The following is a 20,362-nucleotide window of genomic DNA, read 5'->3' on the forward strand; positions in this document are numbered from 1 at the left end:
CAGAGAAAAGAGAATCATAGAAGGTCAGCCCTTAACATGTTGAGAACCCTTAGCATGGCTCACAGTTATTAAGCTCTTATTCTCATGATTAGGTCATGAGAACAAATACTTGCTGGTGGCAGGCATTATTTCTCTAACTGTAACAATCCCATTACTAACATCTTTTCATTCTTTCCCTGAACACAGAAATTTCTAAGATTTCTAGAAATAATTATTTCATTCGAATAGTCCTTCTATTTTTTTGTTTATAATTTTTTCTATTTATACCATTTGTTTGCTTATAATTACATATAATACACAACCACTAGGGAAAAAAATATTTTTAAAAAGAACTGTAACTGCCCCAAAATTCTATCACCAATAGTGCTAGTAGTTGAGACTTTATTATCATTCCTATTTTTCATCTCAAAATACATACATAAACGTCTCCTTTCTTTAAAAAAGGAGGGGGGCAATATGCACACTGCAGTATAAGCCAGTTTCGACAACGTATCTGAACATTCTCTTGATGGCGATAAATATAGATTAATATCATATAAAATAATTACCTAATATTCCATAGAAAGTATATGCCTATTTAATTTAACCAGTCCACTAATGTTGGTATTAGTTTCCACTTTTCACTATTATAAATAATGTTGCTAAGGATATCCTGGAAGTACATCAGAAGCATACAGCTCAATGAATTTTTTTAACACATCAATGTAACCAGTTCCTAGATGAAGAAACAAAACATTTATCAGTACCCCAAAAGCTTTCCTTGTGCCCTCTTCGTCACTAGACATTCCTGAAAGGATATCAATACTTTGATATTTGATATCAATACTTTGATCCAGATTTATAAAAACTAGATTTTTGCACTTGACATACATGAAATCATGTATATCAATTTTCAGTTTCATATTAAGGTCCATGTGGTCAAGTGTAATTACTATTTGTTCACTTTTGCTGCCAAATAGCATTCCATTATGCTAAACATCACATAGTATCACTGTATCCATTCTAACACTGCAAGTTATTTGTTTCCAGATTTTTACTGTAAGATACTATATATAAGCCTTATGATGACCACGTGTATGCCTTTTAAGGAGTAGAGTAACTAGATGTAGAATTATCAAACCACAGAGCATGCTGCTATGGCTATATTACCTTTAGTATCACAAACCACTTTTAGAGCAATTCTATCAACTTTCAATACCAATACCAATAGGTATGGTTGTTCTAAATTCTCATCAACATTCGAATTTTTTTCTCTTTCACATTATATTTAAGCCATTATGAGAGGTGTCTCATTGTTTACACTGCATTTTGGTTGTATTCCCTCAATAAGTAATAAAACTGAGCATCATTTCATCTACTTATTGGCCATTTGGATATCTTCTCTTATGAGCTGCCTTTACAAGTCTTTCGGCTATTTTTCTAATGTTAGAGATTTTTTTCCTAAATGCATGACAAAAAGCTCTTTATATATTTATTTGCAACCCCTTCTATAGGATTAGGTTTAGGATACATACACAATATTGGTATTACTGAGGCACAGGTATAAAAACATGCATATCTTGTACTTCTGTCAAGACAGTATTTTACACTCTTTTTTTACATTTTATTTTGGGTATTTACAAAAGGCAACACTAATTTGTTTAATGTCTATCTCAATCTATACTTTGATATAAATAATTTTATTCCATTTTGTTTGCATGTTGTTTCCTGCCCATCGCTTCAATGCTTCCCCCCACTCAACACCGTGATGTTTTTCTACATCAATAAAAGCAATCTATTTTGCAATTACTGTTTCCCATAAATAAAATACTTGGATGTCATTGTATTCCTCATGTTGAGGAAGTTTTAACAGTTAAGTTTACATAGATAAAAGCAACAGGAATTATTTTTATCTTACCTCAGTTGTAGGCAGTAGAGATTTATCTGCTAATGATTTGTTTTACACAAGCTGTTGCACTCACACCAGCTAGCCAATTCAGACTCTAGCCTCAGGAACAATGTGGCTGCAACTAGCCACCTTCCTCACTTTTATACAGACCAAAGTGTGGGGGACAGCTCTCGAGTTAGAAAGTGAATACTTATTTTGTGAATATTCTAACCATATCAGAAAGAAAAGGAGTCAAAGAGAAGCATGGTTATCTGAATCCATTAGGTTTTCTCTATTGTAAAGCTACTCTACTCCCTCTACCTGCAATAAGACTACTATAGTGAACAAGGCCAAAAATATATAGGCCTTCCGTCATTTTATCATTTATTTTTGCTTTCCCAAGGATGAGGCCATAATATTATTCCCTACTATCAAAGTGAACTTTCATAATCATAATCACTGAAAAGCCAGATCAAAGAAAACCCATGCTGCTCTTATGTTGGTCTTGTAACTTCATCTTTTTTAATTTTTATATATATGCCAACAACTTGAAAATATAATAAATGGTAAGATTAGTAAATGAAGAAAAATTGTCAACAGTAGATTGTATGTATGAAGTGTTGTGCCAAGTTCTAAGCACTTAACATTAAATTTAATATTAAATTAACTACTTAATATTAAACTAAAAGCCAATTAATTAAATTTTTAAAATTTACTTTTGCTACCTAACTAAAAGAAAATCCATACATATGTTTTCTTTCCCTACTATATATGCTTTGACTTTATTAGATATGGTACAACTACAAGAGAGGAACAACTGTGTATCCAAATAAAGACACACTTTTTTCTTGTCATAGTAACCAGCATCCAAGAAGAGCATAGAATTCAAACAGACTGCACCATCAAAATGTGTATGTGAGTTTTAAATATACCTGAAATCAGAATATTCCCAATACTGTATAATATATATCAAAATATTTATTATTAGATGTTTAGACTATTCAAATTGTAATCATGTATAACCTTAAAGTTAACATTAAACTGTTAGTCTTTTCCTATATCCAGCTGTCTCTTTCCAGCATAATTTCATCAGATATTACTCTCCTACTCACTATCCATTTAGTTTAGTGCAAGATGCAAGATTTAGTACAGTACAAGATGAGGAGATTTTTTTTTTTTCCTTCTCTTATCCTTATTTGGCTGCCTAAAAGGTTTCCAAATTCAGATTTTCAATTTTTGGAATTAAATTGTATTAATTACAACTTCTCCAGATAAAAAGAACTTTATAATAATAAAAAATTAAGCTTATACAGAATAAGAATTACCTACAAGTATAGAAAAGAACTGTTTCATTACCTTTCACCTCTAATTAATAACAAAAATGCACCCACAATTTTACATAGGTTTCAACACAAGGAAAACAGGAAAAATATCTTTAGGATTGATGTAGATAAAGCTACTTACTTACTTTATTTATTACTTTCTTCAAAACATAGACAGTATTATAATAGTCAACCATCTAACCAATGCTATCAAAGCAAAATGAGGGTGAAGAAAACATGTCTGTTACATAAAAATGAGCTTAAACCAATTTTTCTTGAATTAGGTCAGGAGAAGGTTACAGAGGAATCAAGTTTACCTGATTCAAAAGTTGGCATTTTCAAATCACCTTGGTTCAGTTCTGTGCCATATTTTAATTTGTGATATTTTGCCCTGAAAATTCAATAATAAATTGTTGAAAGAAAAATATTTTCCCCTTTTCTACACAGTTAATACTGGTATATATTTCTCTAATAACAAAACATAGTATGAATGTCTGTTTTTAATCTTTATTTGCAAACTAAGAAAAAAAAAAAGAGTACTGCTGTAAAAGATAAAATGTAAATTACCCAATTAACATATAAACCTGAATAAAAGATAAGTTTTTCCTGATCTCTGGAGAAAAAAGAAATTCCAAAACTTAGATTCTATAATAAAAGATATTATTTCACTTTTAAAGATTTAAATATTTTCTTTTTCCATTATAAGAATCAAATCAAAGTATTATCTTGTATTTTGGGCACTGGTTTCATATCTTTCAAAGAGCTTTTAAATACAATGTACACTAGTATAAAAAATACTTTTCTACTTTATATTATACACACAAGAATATGAGGAACGCCTACCTTTCTTGTTTTAATGCGTACTCTAACATCTTTATTCTTCTTACTAAGTCCTTTTTCAAGTTTTCTTGACCTTTTCTTTCTCCTTGCAAAAATGCTATCCGGGCCTAAAAACAAATAAAAGGTTTTTTATTTTTATTTTTTCCTAACAATACACAGGGAACCAAAACTAAGAAAACAAGACAGCAAGCATTAAAATTTATAAAAGCAGTCAACCAAACTTTGTTAGATAACACAATTATTTTAAAAATAAACATGACCATAAATCAGCTATTTGCTTTTAATCTTAAGGCCTCTAATAATAATTTTTACATAATCATAAAAGGAAATTTTGCATATAACAATTAAACCTACTTCCTAACATGTAAATCATAAAGAACTAAAAAATATTATTTTCATAAAATATTTTCCCAAAATGGTACCAGTTGTTTAAAAGAATAATACATAAAAGCATTTTCCTTATGAAATACTTAAAAATTTATAATCTCTTCTATTCTACCCCCCCACTCCAAATTCTTTCAATTCTTGAAATAACACCACAGAGTATTTCAAATAGTTTAAGTAAAGCAACAGTATGTTCAAAGAATTCATTACTTTGTTGTCATTTTTCTACCATGAGAGGAAATTTTTCCTTTTAATTGCCTTATTTTTTGTGAGAGGCAACTCTGTATCCTTTTCTGGCCCCTCCTATCATGTCAGTCCATTTATCTACCAAACACTAAAAAGGAATTTAAAGAGACTGTGTGGAGACGTTTGCCATTATGCACATAATTAAAATAAAACTAACTTCCAAATGGGGAAAAATGCTCTTGCTGTGATAACCCACAGGTGTATTGTTGATTTAAAAAAATGAGGGCTACCAGGGTGGCTCAGTTAGTTAAGCTAAGCACTGGATTCTCAATTTCATCTCAGGTCATCATCTCAGGGTGGTGAGACAGAGTCTTAAGATTTTTTTCCTCTCCCTCTCTCTGTCCTTGCCTCCCCCCCCTCCCTTGCTCTATCTCTGGGAAAGAAAGAAAAGAAAGAAAAGAAAGAGAAAGAGAAAAAAAAGAAAAGAAAAAAGAAAAAAGAAAGAAAGAAAAAAAGAAAAGAAAAGAAAAGAAAGAAAGAAAGAAAGAAAGAACGAACGAACATACTGTTGCTTTTTAGCATCTTTTCACGTCTCTTGGTCCTCCGTATGTCATATTTTTTAAAGAAAAGAATCTCTAACTCCTTAACACCTGAGAAGTTAGACAACTACATAGTACTTCCAAATGCAAATTTCAGAACAAAAATAAGACATCTAGAAGGAATGGGAACTATTCAGAATCTAATAGTCCAATATCCTGAAGAGAAAAGTAGCATTTATGATTCTTTTGAGCTACAATGTCCATTTCATCATACAGCCTCAAATTCTGATTGTTTTTTGCCCACATCAACTTTATTTCACCACAGTAAGTGTACTTAACATCCATAATCGCCATACAACATCCTTACAGTATTATTGACTATATTCTCTATGCTGGACTTATCGTTCCCTAATTTATCCATTCTGTAACTAGAAGTTGTGCCTCTTAGACCACTTCACCTATTTTGCCCACCCTTCCAACATCCTCACCTCTGGCAACCACTAGTTAGTTCTCTGTATTTATGACTTTGTTTTTTTTGTTCGATTTACTTTGTTTTTTAGATCCCACATAAAAGTGAAATCATATGGTATTTGTCTTTCTTTGGCTCATTTCACTTAATATAATACCTTCTAGGTCCATCAATGTTGTCGCAAATGGCAAGATCTCTTTCTTTTTATGACTGAGTAATATTCCATTATGTAACAGTCTATCTTTTATCTGTTTGATAGATTAAATTTACACATTTCCACCAATGGTGCATAAGGGTTCTCTTTTTTCCACATCCTCACCAACACTTGTCATTTCTTGTCTTTTTGATATTAGCCATTCTGACAGGTCTAAGGTGATAGGTCACTGTGGTTTTGTTATGCATATCCCTGATTACTGATGTGAGCATCTTTTCATATGTCTCTTGGTCCTCCACATGTCTTATTTGGAAAAATGTCTATTCAGGTCCTCTGTCCATTTTTAAACCAGATTATTATTTTTTAAATTTAATTTTGGGCGTTCAGTTGTTTAAGTTCTTTATATATTTTGGATATTAACCCCTTACAAATATATCATTTGTAAATATCTTCTTCCATTCAGTAGGAAGTCTTTTCATTTTCTTGACTGTTTACTTCATTGTGCAGGAGCTTTTCATCTTGGTGCAAAGAGTTTATTTTCACTTTTCTTTCCCTTGCCTGAGAGGACATATTTAGAAAAATGCTCCTAAGGTTGATGTCCAAGACGTTATTGCCTGTGTTTTCTTTCTTTCAAGAGTTTTATGGTTCCACGTCTCACTTTTAGGTCCTTAATCCACTTTGAGTTTGGGTATGGTGTAAGAAAGTGGTCTTTCACTCTTTTGCATGCAGCTGTCTGGTATTCCCAATGCCATTTATTGAAGCAGCTGTCTTTTCCCTATCCTAAACTCTTGCCTCTTTTACCATAGATTAATTTACCATATAAGTATGGGTTTATTTTTCAGTTCTCTATCCTGTTCCATTGATCTATGTGTCTATTTTTATGCCAGTACCACACTGTTGTCATTACTATCGCTTTGTAGTGTATCTTGAAATCTGGGATTGTAATACCTCTGATTTTGTTCTTTTTCAAAGAAGCTGCTCTGACCATTTGGGGTCTTTTGTGGGTCCACAAAAATTTTAAGATTGTTTGTGTTCTAGTTCCATTGAATACACTACTGGTATTTTAAAAGAGATTGCACCAAATTTGTACACTGTTTTGAGTAGTATGGGCACTCTGTCAATATTAATTCTTCCAATCCATAACATGTAGAACTTCCCATTTGTTTGTGTCCTCTTCAATTTCTTTCATCATTTCTAGTTTTCAAAATACAGGTCTCTCACCTCCCTGGTTAAATTTATACCAAAGTACTTCATTCTTTGTAGTGCAATTGTAAATAGTTTGTTTTCTTAATTTCTCTTTCTACTACTTGGTTATTAGCTTAGAGAAATTAAACAGAATTCTATATATTAATTTTGTATCCTGTGGCTTTACTGAATTTATTAGTTCTAACAGTTCTTTGTAGAGGCTAGGACTTTCTATCAGTATCATGCCATCTGCAAATAGTGGTAATTTTACTTCTTCCCTTACCGGTTTGGAAGTCTTTTCCCCCAACCTCTGGCCTGATTGCTATGTGTAGGACTTTCAGTTCTATATTGGATAATAAAGTGACAAGTGAACACCCTTGTCTTGTTTCTGACCTTAAGGAAAAAGCTTTTAGCCTTGAATATGATATTAGCTGTGGTCTTATCATATATTACCTTTATCATGTTGAGGTATGTTGCCTCTAAACACACTTTGTTGAGTTTTTATCATGAAAGCATGTTGAATTTTGTCAAATGCTTTTTTCTGTATCTACTAAGATGATATGGTTTTATCCTTCATTATGTTAAGGGGTATGTATCATGTTTATTAATTTACAGACATAAAACCATCCTTGTACTGACTTACAAAAAAAAGAAAAGAAAAATGAATGACATACTATAAAAGCATTATGTGACTCCAATTGCCAGATCTTATAAGCATTCTACAATTAGCAGTGGAAAAAGATGAAAGATCATTTTATTCTCTTTAAAAAGTAGTAATCAGGGCAGCCTGGGTGGCTCAGCGGTTTAGTGCCACCTTTAGCCTAGGGCGTGATCCTGGAGACCCAGGATCAAGTCCCACATCGGACTCCCTGAATGGAGCCTGCTTCTCCCTCGGCCTGTGTCTCTGTCTGTCTCTCTGGTCTCTCATGAATAATAAAAATCTTTTTTAAATAAAAAAAGCAGTAATCAGTGATCTTCCAAAGAGAAAGGCACTAAAACTAAGTGAAAGTCATAAGGAGTGTAAAAAACAAAAACAAAAACCAACAACACCTGAATAGTGGTAATGTTTCCTACTTGAGTCTTAAACTGTTGTCCACATGCTACCGAAGCAGGCATCAGAACCTTACACTATTGTGAAAATTCATTTTGACTTCTTGCCTTGGAATTTTCAGATATTTTACTTATTAATTTACTTGAAAGAAACAGAGATAAAAAGAGATAGGAGGAGCAGGGAGGAGAGGGAGAAGCAGGGAGCCCAATAGAGGGCTCAATCCCAGTGAGACCATGACTTTAGCTGAAGGCAGATGCTTAACTGACTAAGCCACCCAGGTGCCCCTGCCTTGGCATTTTCATATCAAAAACTATCCATCCATACAGAATTTCGTACATGAAACAAACACAAACTATATTTAAAAAAAAAAAAAAAAAAGGGCAAGAAATCCACAGCAGCTTTTGAACAGGAGTTGAAGGAAGATAATTCACAAAGGACAAAGAAAGGTGAGAATTCATTAAGAAAATACCTTTAAAAGGACATGTCCTAACCCAAACTATGTGGAGATGAGGGTAAAAAGCAAATAACAGACATGACAGGACTACTGGACATGACCTTATGACCTCACATCACTAAGTATCTGTACTTACTCAGAGTATCTATAGATACTCTGACTTAAAAGGTTGTATCTGATACTGATAAATAAAAAAGACCAATTAAATAAGAGACAGTATTTAATAAAGGTTCATTGACAATGAGTTCTGAGCTATTTTTACAGGTCATACTGCAATGTACTGTTAGTAGCATCATCTCATCAAATAAACACTAAAAAAGTAACTGAAAAAAAAAAAAACCCAAAAAACATACTTACAATGGCTTAAAAAAAACAAAAGTATCTAGGCATAAACCAACAAATTGTGCAAGATCTCTCCATGAAAAACCGCAACCTGTACAAAAACGACAACCTGAATGGACTAGCACTCATAAAAAATAATTTTCATGCAAACTGAGTTAAAGTAATTCCAAACTTTCAGAACGTGTATGTGTGAGTGAACTTGACAAAATGATTCGAAAATTTACAAAGAAATTCAAATTTCCTAGAAAGAGTAAGACAGGGTAGCCCAGGTGGCTCAGCGGTTAAGCACTGCCTTCAGCCCGGGGCCTGATCCTGGGGAACCGGTATGAGTCCCACGTCAGGTTCCCTGCATGGAGCCTGCTACTCCCTCTCTGCCTGTGTCTCTGCCTCTCTCTGTCTCTCTGTGTCTCTCATGAATAAATAAATAAAATCTTAAGAAAAAAAAAAAAAGAGTGAGATAATCACCAAGGAGGAAGTGGTAGAACCTGCTCTACCAGACATTAAGATGGTTTATAAAACTAGAGAAATTAAAACAGTGATTGGTGCAGGGATAGACAGATTTTTAAAAACCCAGAAACAAATTAATGTATATGAGGTCACACGGTTTATGAAAACAGTTTAGAACACTGAGGAAAGAATGGCTGTTTCACAAACTGTGTTTAGTATACAGGGTAAACACAAGGGGAAAGGGAGCTGAAATAAAACTTCTGCCTGATCAGTTGTAGGATTATAGATCTAAATATGAAGGCAGAACAATAATGCTTTTAGGATCTAATACAGATCTTCAAAATCTCAGATTAAGGAAAGAATTCTTGAACAAGACAAAGCATTAACCATAAAGAAAAGGATGAATAGGGACGACTGGGTGACTCAGCAGTTGAGTGTCTGCCTTTGGCTCAGGGCGTGATCCCAGAGTCCTGGGATGGAGTCCCACATAGGGCTCCTTGCAGGGAGCCTCCTTTTCCCTCAGCCTATGTCTCTGCCTCTCTCTCTCTCTGCATGCGTCTCTCATGAATAAATAAATCTTTAAAAAAAAAAGAGAAAAGGATGAATAAATTCATTACCATTTTAACGGTTCTGTTCAAGGCACAGCAAGGATTAGCAACCTGCATCAGGCTTGTTTTGGGAAATCCCAGAGAGAAAAATGGCTTAAAAAAAAACAATAAACAAAAGAATATGAAACACAGACCCAATATGACAAAGCCTAATACATTTACTATATTAAAGTTTGTAAACCTCCTATATGATTATCAGACAAAAATAAGGGGTTTTTTTGTTTGTTTGTTTTTTTCTTTTTTTAGATTTTTATTTATTTGAGAGAATGAAAAAGTGTATGAGCTGGGGGAGAGGCAGACTTCCAGGTGAGCAGGGAGCCTGATGTGAGGTTTGATTCCAGGATTCTGGGATCAGGCCATAAGTCCAAGGTAGACCTTAATCAACTGAGCTACCCAAGGACCCCAAACAAAAGATTTTATTTTTTTAAAGATTTTATTATTTATTCATGAGACACACAGAGAGAGAAAGAGAAAGAGAAAGAGAAAGAGAAAGAGAGAGAGAGAGAGAGAGGCAGAGACATAGGCAGAAAGAGCAGGCTCCATGCAGGGAGCCTGATGTGGGAGCCCGATGTGGGACTCAATCCTAGGACTCCAGGATCACGCCCTGAGCCGAAGGAAGACGCTTAACCGCTGAGCCACCCAGGCATCCCCAAAAAAGACTTTAAATAAAAAAAGATTGCACAAGACAAAGGATATTATATATTATATATATTAATAAAATGTTCAATAAAGAAAGATAAAACAATTATAAATATTCGTGTACTTAATAAGATCAAAATATATGAAGCAAAAACTGAAGGGGGAAATAGTTTCACAGCAATACTGCAGACTTCAATATCCCACTTTCAATGACAGAAGAATCAGACAGAAGACAAGGAAACAAGAATCTCAACACATTAAACAAACTAGATCTAACAGACATATACAAAACACTCTACCCAACAACAGAATACATATTCTTCTCAAATATACATGGGGTATTCTCCAGGATGGACCGTATGTTCACCACAAATTAAGTCTCAATAGATTTAAAACAATGAATATTATTAAAAAAATTTTCTCTCAACACAACAAAAAAACCAGTAACAGAACACCAGAAAACTCAAAAATTAGTGGAAATTGAACACACTCTTAAGCAACTAATGGAACAAAATCACAAGAAAAATTAGAACACACTTAGGAATAAATATGAAAACATAGCATACCAAAACCTACTGGATGCAGCAAAAGCAGTGCTGAGGGGAAAATGTACAGCTATCAATGCTTATATTGAAAAACACAAAAAACCTCAAATTAACAACCTAACTTTACTATTTAAGGAACAAGAAAAAGAATAAACTAAACCTAAAGCTAGCAGAGGAAAAGAAATAATAAAGATTAAAGCAGAAACAAAACAACAATAAAATAGAACCAAAACTTGGTTCATCAAAAGAAGCCACGAAATTGACAAAATGTTAGCTGATCCACTAAGAAAAAAAGACCTTAATTATCAAAATCAGAAATGAAAGTGGAGGCATTACAACCAATTCTACAGAAATAAAAAGGATTGGAAGAGTACTATGAACAACTGAACACTAACAAATTGGATAATACAAAAACACAAACAAGACTGAATGAAGAAAGAAAATCAGAAAAAATCTGTAAATTTCAAAGAGATTGACTCAGTAATCAAAAATCCCTCATACAGTGTATCTGGGTGGCTTAGTCAGTTAAGTGTCCCAACTCTTGATTTCAGCTCAGGTCATGATCTCAGGGTCATGAGACTGAGCTCTGTTTTGTGCAGCTCCCCACTCAAAAGCAATCCACTTCTCTCCTTCTCTCTCAGCCCCTCCCCCTGCTTGCAAGCATTTTGGAAAAAACAGAACAAAAAAATTCCTCATACAAAGAAAAACCCTGGATATGATAGCTTTACTAGTGAATCCTGCCAAACATTTAAAGAATTAACATAAATCTTTTTAAAACATTTCCAAAAATTCTAGAGGAAACTTTTGCTCATCAAGGCCAGCAATGCTTCATACCAAAGCCAGATACAAACTCTGTAAGAAAACTACAGAGCAGTATCTTTTATAAACACTTAGGTAAAAACCTTCAACATAATACTTTTTTTTTTAAATTTTTATTTATTTATGATAGGCACACAGTGAGAGAGAGAGGCAGAGACACAGGCAGAGGGAGAAGCAGGCTTCATGCACCGGGAGCCTGACATGGGATTCGATCCTGGGTCTCCAGGATCGCGCCCTGGGCCAAAGGCAGGCGCTAAACCGCTGCGCCACCCGGGGATCCCAACATAATACTAATACATCAAATTCAGCAGCATATTACAAAGATTGTACATCAAGACCAAGTGAGATTTATTCCTTGAATGCAAGGATGGTTCAACACAAGAAAAACAATCGATATAATGCACCTTATTAACAGAATAAAGGGGAAGAACTGCAAAACCATTTCAGTTTCTGATGCAGAAAAAGAATTTGACAAAATTTAACACCCTTCTGTGACAAAACAAAAACAAAAAACACTCAACAAACTAGGAATAAATAAAACTATCTCAACATATTAAGAAAGCCATATATGAAAAGCCCATAACAAACATCATGCTCCATAGTTTAAGGCTGAAAGCTTTCCCTCTAAAACCAGAATGAGGGAGGAGGGATATGCCTGGTACCTGAGTGGCTCAGTCAGGAAGCATCTGACTATTGGTCTCAACTCGGGTCTTGATATCAGGGTTGTGAATTAAAGCCCAGTATTTGGGCTCTACGCTTAGCATGGAGCCTACTTAAATATATATATAAAAATAAAATAAAATAAAACCAGAACAAGGGAAGGATGCCATTTCAACACTCCTGTATAATCTAGAACTGTAAGTCCTGGCCAGAGTATGAGATAAGAAAAATAAAGGAATGCAAATTAGTAAAGAAGTAAAATTAATCTGTTCACAGATAATATGATCTTATATGTAGAAAACCCAAAAGATGCCAGAGTTGGGGTTATCAAACTGCATGCTGAGCTGATTAAGATTCTCTCTCTCTCCCTCTGTTTTTCCTCCCTCTCAAAAGAAAAAGAAAAGAAAAGCTGTTGGTTTTGTGTGACTCTATCCCAGTACTCTATCCCAGTACTTCGCCTAATTTAAAGGTGTATATCTAATTTAAAGGCAAACTACTGGGATAGAGTCACACAAAACCAACAGCTTTTCTTTTCTTTTTCTTTTGAGAGGGAGGAAAAACAGAGGGAGAGAGAGAGAATCTTAATCAGCTCAGCATGCAGTTTGATAACCCCAACTCTGAGATCACAACCTCAGCTGAAAGACAAGAGTCCGCCACTCAACCAATTCTGCCTTCCAGGTAGCTGGGTAATATGGTAAATCTATTTTTAATTTTTGGAGGAACCACATTATCTTCCACAGTGGCTCTACCATTTTACTGATAATTTACATAAGACTTCCAGTTTCTTCAAATCCTGACACTTTTTGTTACTGGTGTTATTACGGTTTTTAATAGTAGCTATCCTAATGAGATGTAGTATCTCATAGGAGGCGGGGCTTCCGTAATAATAGTGATGTAAGGCATCATTTTCATGTGCTTACTGGCCAAATATGTATCTTCAGCACACGTAAGGCCAAGTAGAGTCAGGCTCTAACTCAGTGCAGAGTCTGCTTTGGAGTCTCTCTCCCTCTGCCCCTCACCCCTCACCCATGCATGCTCCTGTGCATGCACGCTTTCTCTAAAAATAAATAAATAAATCTTTAAAGAAATTATCATATTACCCAGTAATTCCACTTCTGGGCGTATACTGAAAAGAAATGAAAAGCATGGTCTTGAAGAGAAATTTATAGACCCATGTTAACAGAAACACTATTAATAGCTAAAACCTTGAAGCAACCCAAATTTCTTCAAAAGATAAATAGGGGCACCTGGGTGACTCAGTTGGTTAGGCACCTGACACTTAATTTCAGTTCAGGTCATGATCTCAGGGTGGTGATATTGAGCCCTTTATCAGGGCTCCATGCTCAGTGGGGAGTCTGCTTAAGATTCTCTCTTTCCCTCTCCTTCTATGCCCCCCCCATGTGTGCTTCCTCTAAAATAAATAAGTAAATCTTACAAAAAAAAAAAGGAAAGAAAAGAAAGGAATATTATTAACTCTATGCCCACAAACTTGGTAACTCAGATGAAATGGACCAGTTCCTTGAAACACAATCTATCAAAATTCACACAGGAGAAAACAGATCATCTGAATAGTATGTATCTACTTCAGAAATTGAATAAATAATTAATAACATTCCAAACCAGAAGGCACCAGGCCCACCCAAATGGATTCACTGATGAATTCTACTGAACATTTAAGGAAGAAATGATACCAGTTGTCTACATTTGCAACTAGGATACAGAATCAGAAGGTGCACTTGCTTATTAACTCACAGGATGAAGCCAGAATCACTCTAATACCAAATCCAGATAGACATCCCAAGAAAGGAAAACTAATATTTCTCTCATGAACAAAGATGCAAAATCCCTCAATATTGTATTAGCAAACTGAATCCAACAATATACACAAAGAACTATATAACAATTTATTTCAGGTATGCAAAGCTAATTCAACATTTGACTATTTACTAATATATCCTATCATTAATTGGCCAAACAGGCCCAATAAGAAAAATCAATGACAATAATAATATAAGCACAAACAGCATTTGACAAAATCAATTACCTATTTAAGACAAAAACTCTCAGGATACTAGGGATAGGAAGAACTTCTACACAACTTGACAACAATGTACCAAAACCTACAGCTAAATATCCTATTTAATAGTAATTAACTAGATGTTTTCCCTCCTAAGATCAGGAATAATGAAAGGATGTCCCCTCTTACCACTCCTATTCAGCATCATAATCAAAGTCCTAGCTATTGCAATAGGTAAAAAAAGAACATTCTTGTTGGAACAATACAGAACAGATTAATATAATACTACCCTTGGGCAAGGATAACACACATATTCACAAAGCATTCTATAAAAAAAAAATTTAAGTATATAGATTGAGAAGGAAGAAGACTATTTGGAAGGAAGGTGACAAGGTCTATGTAGAAAGCTCTAAAGAAGAAACAAAACACACCAAGCAAAAAAAAAAAAAAAAAAAAAGATCTAATAAGTAATTATAGCAAGGTTGCAGGATATAAGCTAAATATACAAAACTTAACTGCTTTCCCATATACCAGCAATGAACAACAGGAATTTGAAACTGAAAACAATAAATACCATTCATATTAGTACCAAAAGAAGAAAAGAAGTGGGGCACCTGTGTGGCTCAGTGGTTGAGTGTGCCTTCCTCTCAGGTCAGGATCCCAGGGTCCTGAGATCAAGTCCTGCATCAGGCTTCCTGCTTCTTCCTCTGCCTAGGTCTCTGCCTCTGTCTCTGTCTCTCATGAATAAATAAAATGATGAAGAAGACAATGATGACAAGGAGGCTATCAATCCACAAAAAGATGCACAGGAATGTACAAGAGGAAAACTACAAAAAATCCTGATTAAAGACATCAAAGATCTGAATAAATGGAGAGATATTCCATGTACATGGATAGGAAGACTCAGCATTTTGAGATGTCAAATCTTCCCAACTTCATCTGTATATTCAATGAAAGCCCTACAAAAATTCCAGCAAGTTAGTTTGTGGATACTGATAAAATTATTCCAAGCTTTATATAGAAAAGCGAAAGACCAAAAATAACAAGCACACTTCGGCAGGACAAGTTGGAAGACTACCAATACCAGACTTCAAGACTTAGTCTACCTATATATACAGAAAGATATGCACATATACGCTGATTATGTGAACATGTATATACATATAAATACACACATACATAATTTACTATCTAAACATATAATACACAACTATAAAGCTTTTAGAAGACAATGGGAGAAAATCGAGGTTCATAGTTGATGAGTTTTTAAATACAAAAACCAGGGATGCCTGGGTGGCTCAACAGTTAAGCCATTAAGCTTTTGGCTCAGGGCCTGATCCTGGAATCCCAGGGATCAAGTCCTTCATTGGGCTTCCTGCATGGAGCCTGCTTCTCCCTCTGCCTATGTCTCTGCCTGTGTGTGTGTGTGTGTGTGTGTGCGCGCGCGCTTCATGAACAAATAAATGAAATCTTAAAAAATAACAAATAAATACAAAAACCAAAAGGATGATCCTTGAAAAAAAAAACTGGACTTCATTAAAATTGAAAACACTTCTGCTCTGCAAAAGACATTAAGAGAATGAAAAGATAGTACCCCAAACTGGGAGAAAATATTTGTAAAAACATGTATCTGATTAAGGACTGCTATTCAAAAACACATATCTGATGAAAGAGTACTACAAGAATTTTTTTAAAGATTTAAAAAATCTTTTTTTAAAGATTTGAGGGATGCCTGGGTGGCTCAGCGGCTGAGCATCTGCCTTTGGCTCAGGGCATGATCCTGGGGTCCCAGGATTCAGTCCCACATTGGGCTCCCTGAATGGAGCCTGCTTCTTCCTCTGCCTATGTCTCTGTGCCTCTCTCTCTCTCTCTCTGTATCTCATGAATAAACAAAATCTTAAAAAAAAAAAAAAAGATTTAGCCATTTGACAGAGAGAGAGAGAGCGTGCACACATAAGCACAAGCAGAAAAAATGGCAGGCAGAAAAAGAGAGAGAGAAGCAGTCCCTCACAGAGCAGAAAGCCAATGCAGGGATGGATCATAGAACCCTGGGATGACTGAGCTGAAGGCAGATGCCCAACCAACTGAGCTACCCAGGCAACATCCTGCCCACACACAAAGAATTCTTAAAACAACTCTTATTAACATCCAAAATTTTAAAAGGGCAAAAGATCTGAACAGACATGTCAACAAAGAAGAAGGCAAATAAGCATCTGAAAAGATACTCCACATCACCGTCATCGGGAATATACAAATTACAATAACGAGACACCACAACACATCCATTAGAATGGCTGAAATCCAAAACACAGGCAAGTATGTGAAGCAACACAAACTCTCATTCATTACTGATGAGAATACAAAATGGTACAGCCACTTACAAACTAAATGAACTAAGATCCAACAATCATGTTCCTTTGGTACCTTCTATAATTAGCTGAAAACCTTTGTCCACACAAAAATCTACACAAGAATGTTTAAAGCTACTTTGTTCTTAACTGCCCAAACTTGAAGTCAACCAAGACATCCTTCAATAGGTGAATGGATACGCTATGGCACATTCATACAAGGGAATAGTATTGATCAATAAAAAGACATGAGCTATCAAGTCATGTAGAGACATGGAGGAAGTTCAAATGCATATTTCATAAAGTGAAAGCAGCCAGTCTGAAGAGGCTGCATACTGCAATAATTTCCAACTATGGAATTATAGAAAAGGCACAACTATCAACACAGCAAAAAGATCAGTGGTCATCAAGTGTTCAGGGATATGGGGTAAGATGAATTATAGGTGAAGCATAGGAAATTTTTACGGGTGATGAAACTGTCCTGCAGGATACTGTAAGGTGAATCTGTAACATTACACTTTCATTGAAACGCAAAACATTAAAGTCGATTACAGACTTCATTTAATAACATATCAAAATTGGTTCCTTAATTATAGCAAATGTACCTACCACTCTAATGCAAGATATTAGTAATAGAGGAAAAATGTTTTGCAAGGTGGGGGCACGACATATACAGTAGCTCTATACTATAGGCTCAATTTTTTTGTAAATTTAAAATTATTCAAAATATTCATCAACAAGTATTAGTGAGGATGTGGAGAAATTGGAATTCTTGTGCACTGCTGATTGGATTATGATACAACCATTATGCTCATGAAATACTGTGAAGGTTCCTTGAAATAGTGAAAATAAAACTTATCACATATGATCTAGCAATTCCACTTTTGAGTATACATATCCAAAAGAACTGAAAGTCAGGTCTTGAAGAGATATTTGCATACCCATATTCAGAGCAGCCCTATACAAAACACCAAGAGGTGGAAACAACATAACTGTCCATCAGCTAATGAATGGATAAACAAAATGTGGCATATACATACTAAGGAGTATTATCTGGCCTTAAAACAGAAAGAAATACTGCCACATGCTACATAAATGAACCATCAAGACATTCAGTGTCAAATGAGGTGGTCACCTTAAGACACATATGTACAATTTCACTTCTATGAGGTATGTAAAAGTAGTGAAATTGATTGTAACTGAAAGTAGAATGGTGATTAAAAGGGAAAGGAGGAGGGGTACCCGGGTGGCTCACAACATAAGTATCACAACATAGAATTCATATCCATTCCCCCAAAAGACACATCACATAATAAAAAAGACAACATGATGGAAAGACTGACAATCCCAGGTCACAAGATACCAAATGGCCAATCAAGATATGAAACAGTTCTCAACCTCATCTATATTCAAAGGAATACAAATGAAAAATACCAATAAAGTATTGGTAAAGTAACAGTATGAGATTGGCTAAGATTTCTGAAATCTGACAATACAATTTTTGAGGAAGTACAGATCAACAGAAATTCCCATAAATGACTTATGGGACCATAAACTGGTATAGCCTCTTTGTAAAAGTTCTACATTATACTTAAGTTGAAGATATAAATGTATTAAGCCCAAAATTCCCAGATATAGACCCAAAAGAAATACACGTGCCTATTTATGTACTATGAGACATGTAAAATATTCCCAGAACCATTTTTATAACAGCCAAAGACTGCAAACAATCTAAATACCCATCAGAGATAAATTGTGGCATCTTAGTACAGTGAAATACTACAGAGCAAAGGATATGAACAAACTACAGCCACACATAATACAGATAAACCAATATAATGTTGAAGGAAAAGGCAAGACACAAAAGACAACATCCTGTATGATTCCATTTACATAAAGTTCACTATCAGACAACTAAACGAATATATTTGAGCAATTCATACTTGGTAACATATAAAGAAAACCAAGAAAATGAATACACAAAAACAAGAGTAGTTAGCCACATGAGGGAAGGAAGAAGTAATCTGGAAGGCTCAGGTGGTAAAGCTCCTGCAGTACTAGCAAGGCTCGGGATCCCTGGGTGGCGCAGCGGTTTGGTGCCTGCCTTTGGCCCAGGGCATGATCCTGGAGACCCGGGATCGAGTCCCACGTCGGGCTCCTGGTGCATGGAGCCTGCTTCTCCCTCTGCCTGTGTCTCTGCCTCTCTCTCTCTCTCTCTGTGTCTCTCATGAATAAATAAATAAAAATCTTAAAAAAAAAAAAAAAAAAAAAGTACTAGCAAGGCTCTATTTTCTTCCTGACCTGTCCAAGAGTGATGTCATGGTTGTTCTCTTTGTAATAATTGGCTAAACTGTGTAGTGATATTTTATAGACTTTCCTGCATGGAAATTATTTTCATAATTTTAAAATGTTTTATATCAATGTTTAAAAATTAATCTCACTTTCAACAGATTTAAAAAGTACATTTTTATTGTGAAAATGAGGTCGATGACCTAGGTCCTTTAGTTAAGAGGAAAGGGTCTACCATGGAGTGTGTAGTACTGTCAATAAAGGAAGTACTTTTTAAAAACCCACAAATTTTCGGGTTGTCTGTATGGCAGTTGGTTAAGCACCTGGCTCTTGATTTTTGCTCAAGTCATGACTTCAGGGTTATGAGATCAAGCCCTGGATCAGGTTTGGTGCTGGGCATGGAGACTACTTAAGAATCTCTCTCCATCTCCTTTTCTCCTTCCCACCTCCCCCATTCACCTGCTCTCTAAAAAAATAAAAATAAAAAACCACAATTTTTTTTTTGCCCAAGTCAACTAATTTTAATATTTTTAATTATTTGACTTCAAGATTATAACTGTAACGACTAAGTTGAAATTCATTAATATAAATATATTGTACAGGCAGAAATAAACCTTATAAATTTGTTTCCATATCTAATGTCAGTTAATTGGGAGTAACAAAATCTACTGTTGTATTTTGAGAGAATTTTTCTTCCTTTAAATATAGGTAGAGATGCTCATTTGGACCATATTTTATTTAACACCTGATTTCAACATATTCAACAATCAGCATGTGATTACAGCATGAGTCTAAAAAAAACAATTACTCCATATTGACAGATTACTTTTAAACTTCAAGACCACTAGAGGTCACCAGAGCAAAACATTCAACACTGAGCTATTAACAGCCTTAAGTAATTTCACAACTACTAGTTTCCAATTTTTCTAAAGTAAGAGTATCTTGCTTAAAACAAATAAATTACATAACGAAATCTGTTTTACTGTAATAATTTTCTTACTTTAAACAAAATTTAAATGCAAACACTAGAGACAGGTCAGTTTTGCTTAATGATTTCAAACATTCTTTGGAACGTTTTGTAAAACTGGTAATATATTTAGAAACTATAAAACCATTAAGAAGCAAACTTTAACATCCTGTGGAATTAACAAACAAGTGTTAAATACTTTATGTATAGAAGCAAATTAGACAAAATCA

General features: G+C 34.7%; 1 protein-coding gene across 7 annotated transcripts in view; it reads right to left on the reverse strand.

Annotated features, from left to right (window-relative positions):
• STRN3 (striatin 3) overlaps positions 1-20,362 on the reverse strand; it is a 112,682-nt gene that overhangs the window by 50,928 nt on the left and 41,392 nt on the right. For 4 of the 7 annotated variants that reach the window (XM_077908918.1, XM_077908914.1, XM_077908917.1 and 1 more), the window contains exons 2-3: positions 4,033-4,136; positions 3,507-3,580 (exon numbers count right to left, since the gene is read on the reverse strand). In XM_077908918.1, coding sequence (XP_077765044.1) covers positions 3,507-3,580; positions 4,033-4,136 — 178 coding nt within the window. Of the gene's footprint in view, positions 1-3,506; positions 3,581-4,032; positions 4,137-9,857; positions 9,942-20,362 lie in introns of all 7 variants that reach the window. The other 3 variants (XR_013385948.1, XM_077908913.1, XM_077908915.1) reach the window with 1 other exon arrangement.

This window comes from Canis aureus, chromosome 9 (genome assembly GCF_053574225.1).
Source record: "Canis aureus isolate CA01 chromosome 9, VMU_Caureus_v.1.0, whole genome shotgun sequence".
Taxonomy (NCBI): Eukaryota; Metazoa; Chordata; class Mammalia; order Carnivora; family Canidae; genus Canis; species Canis aureus.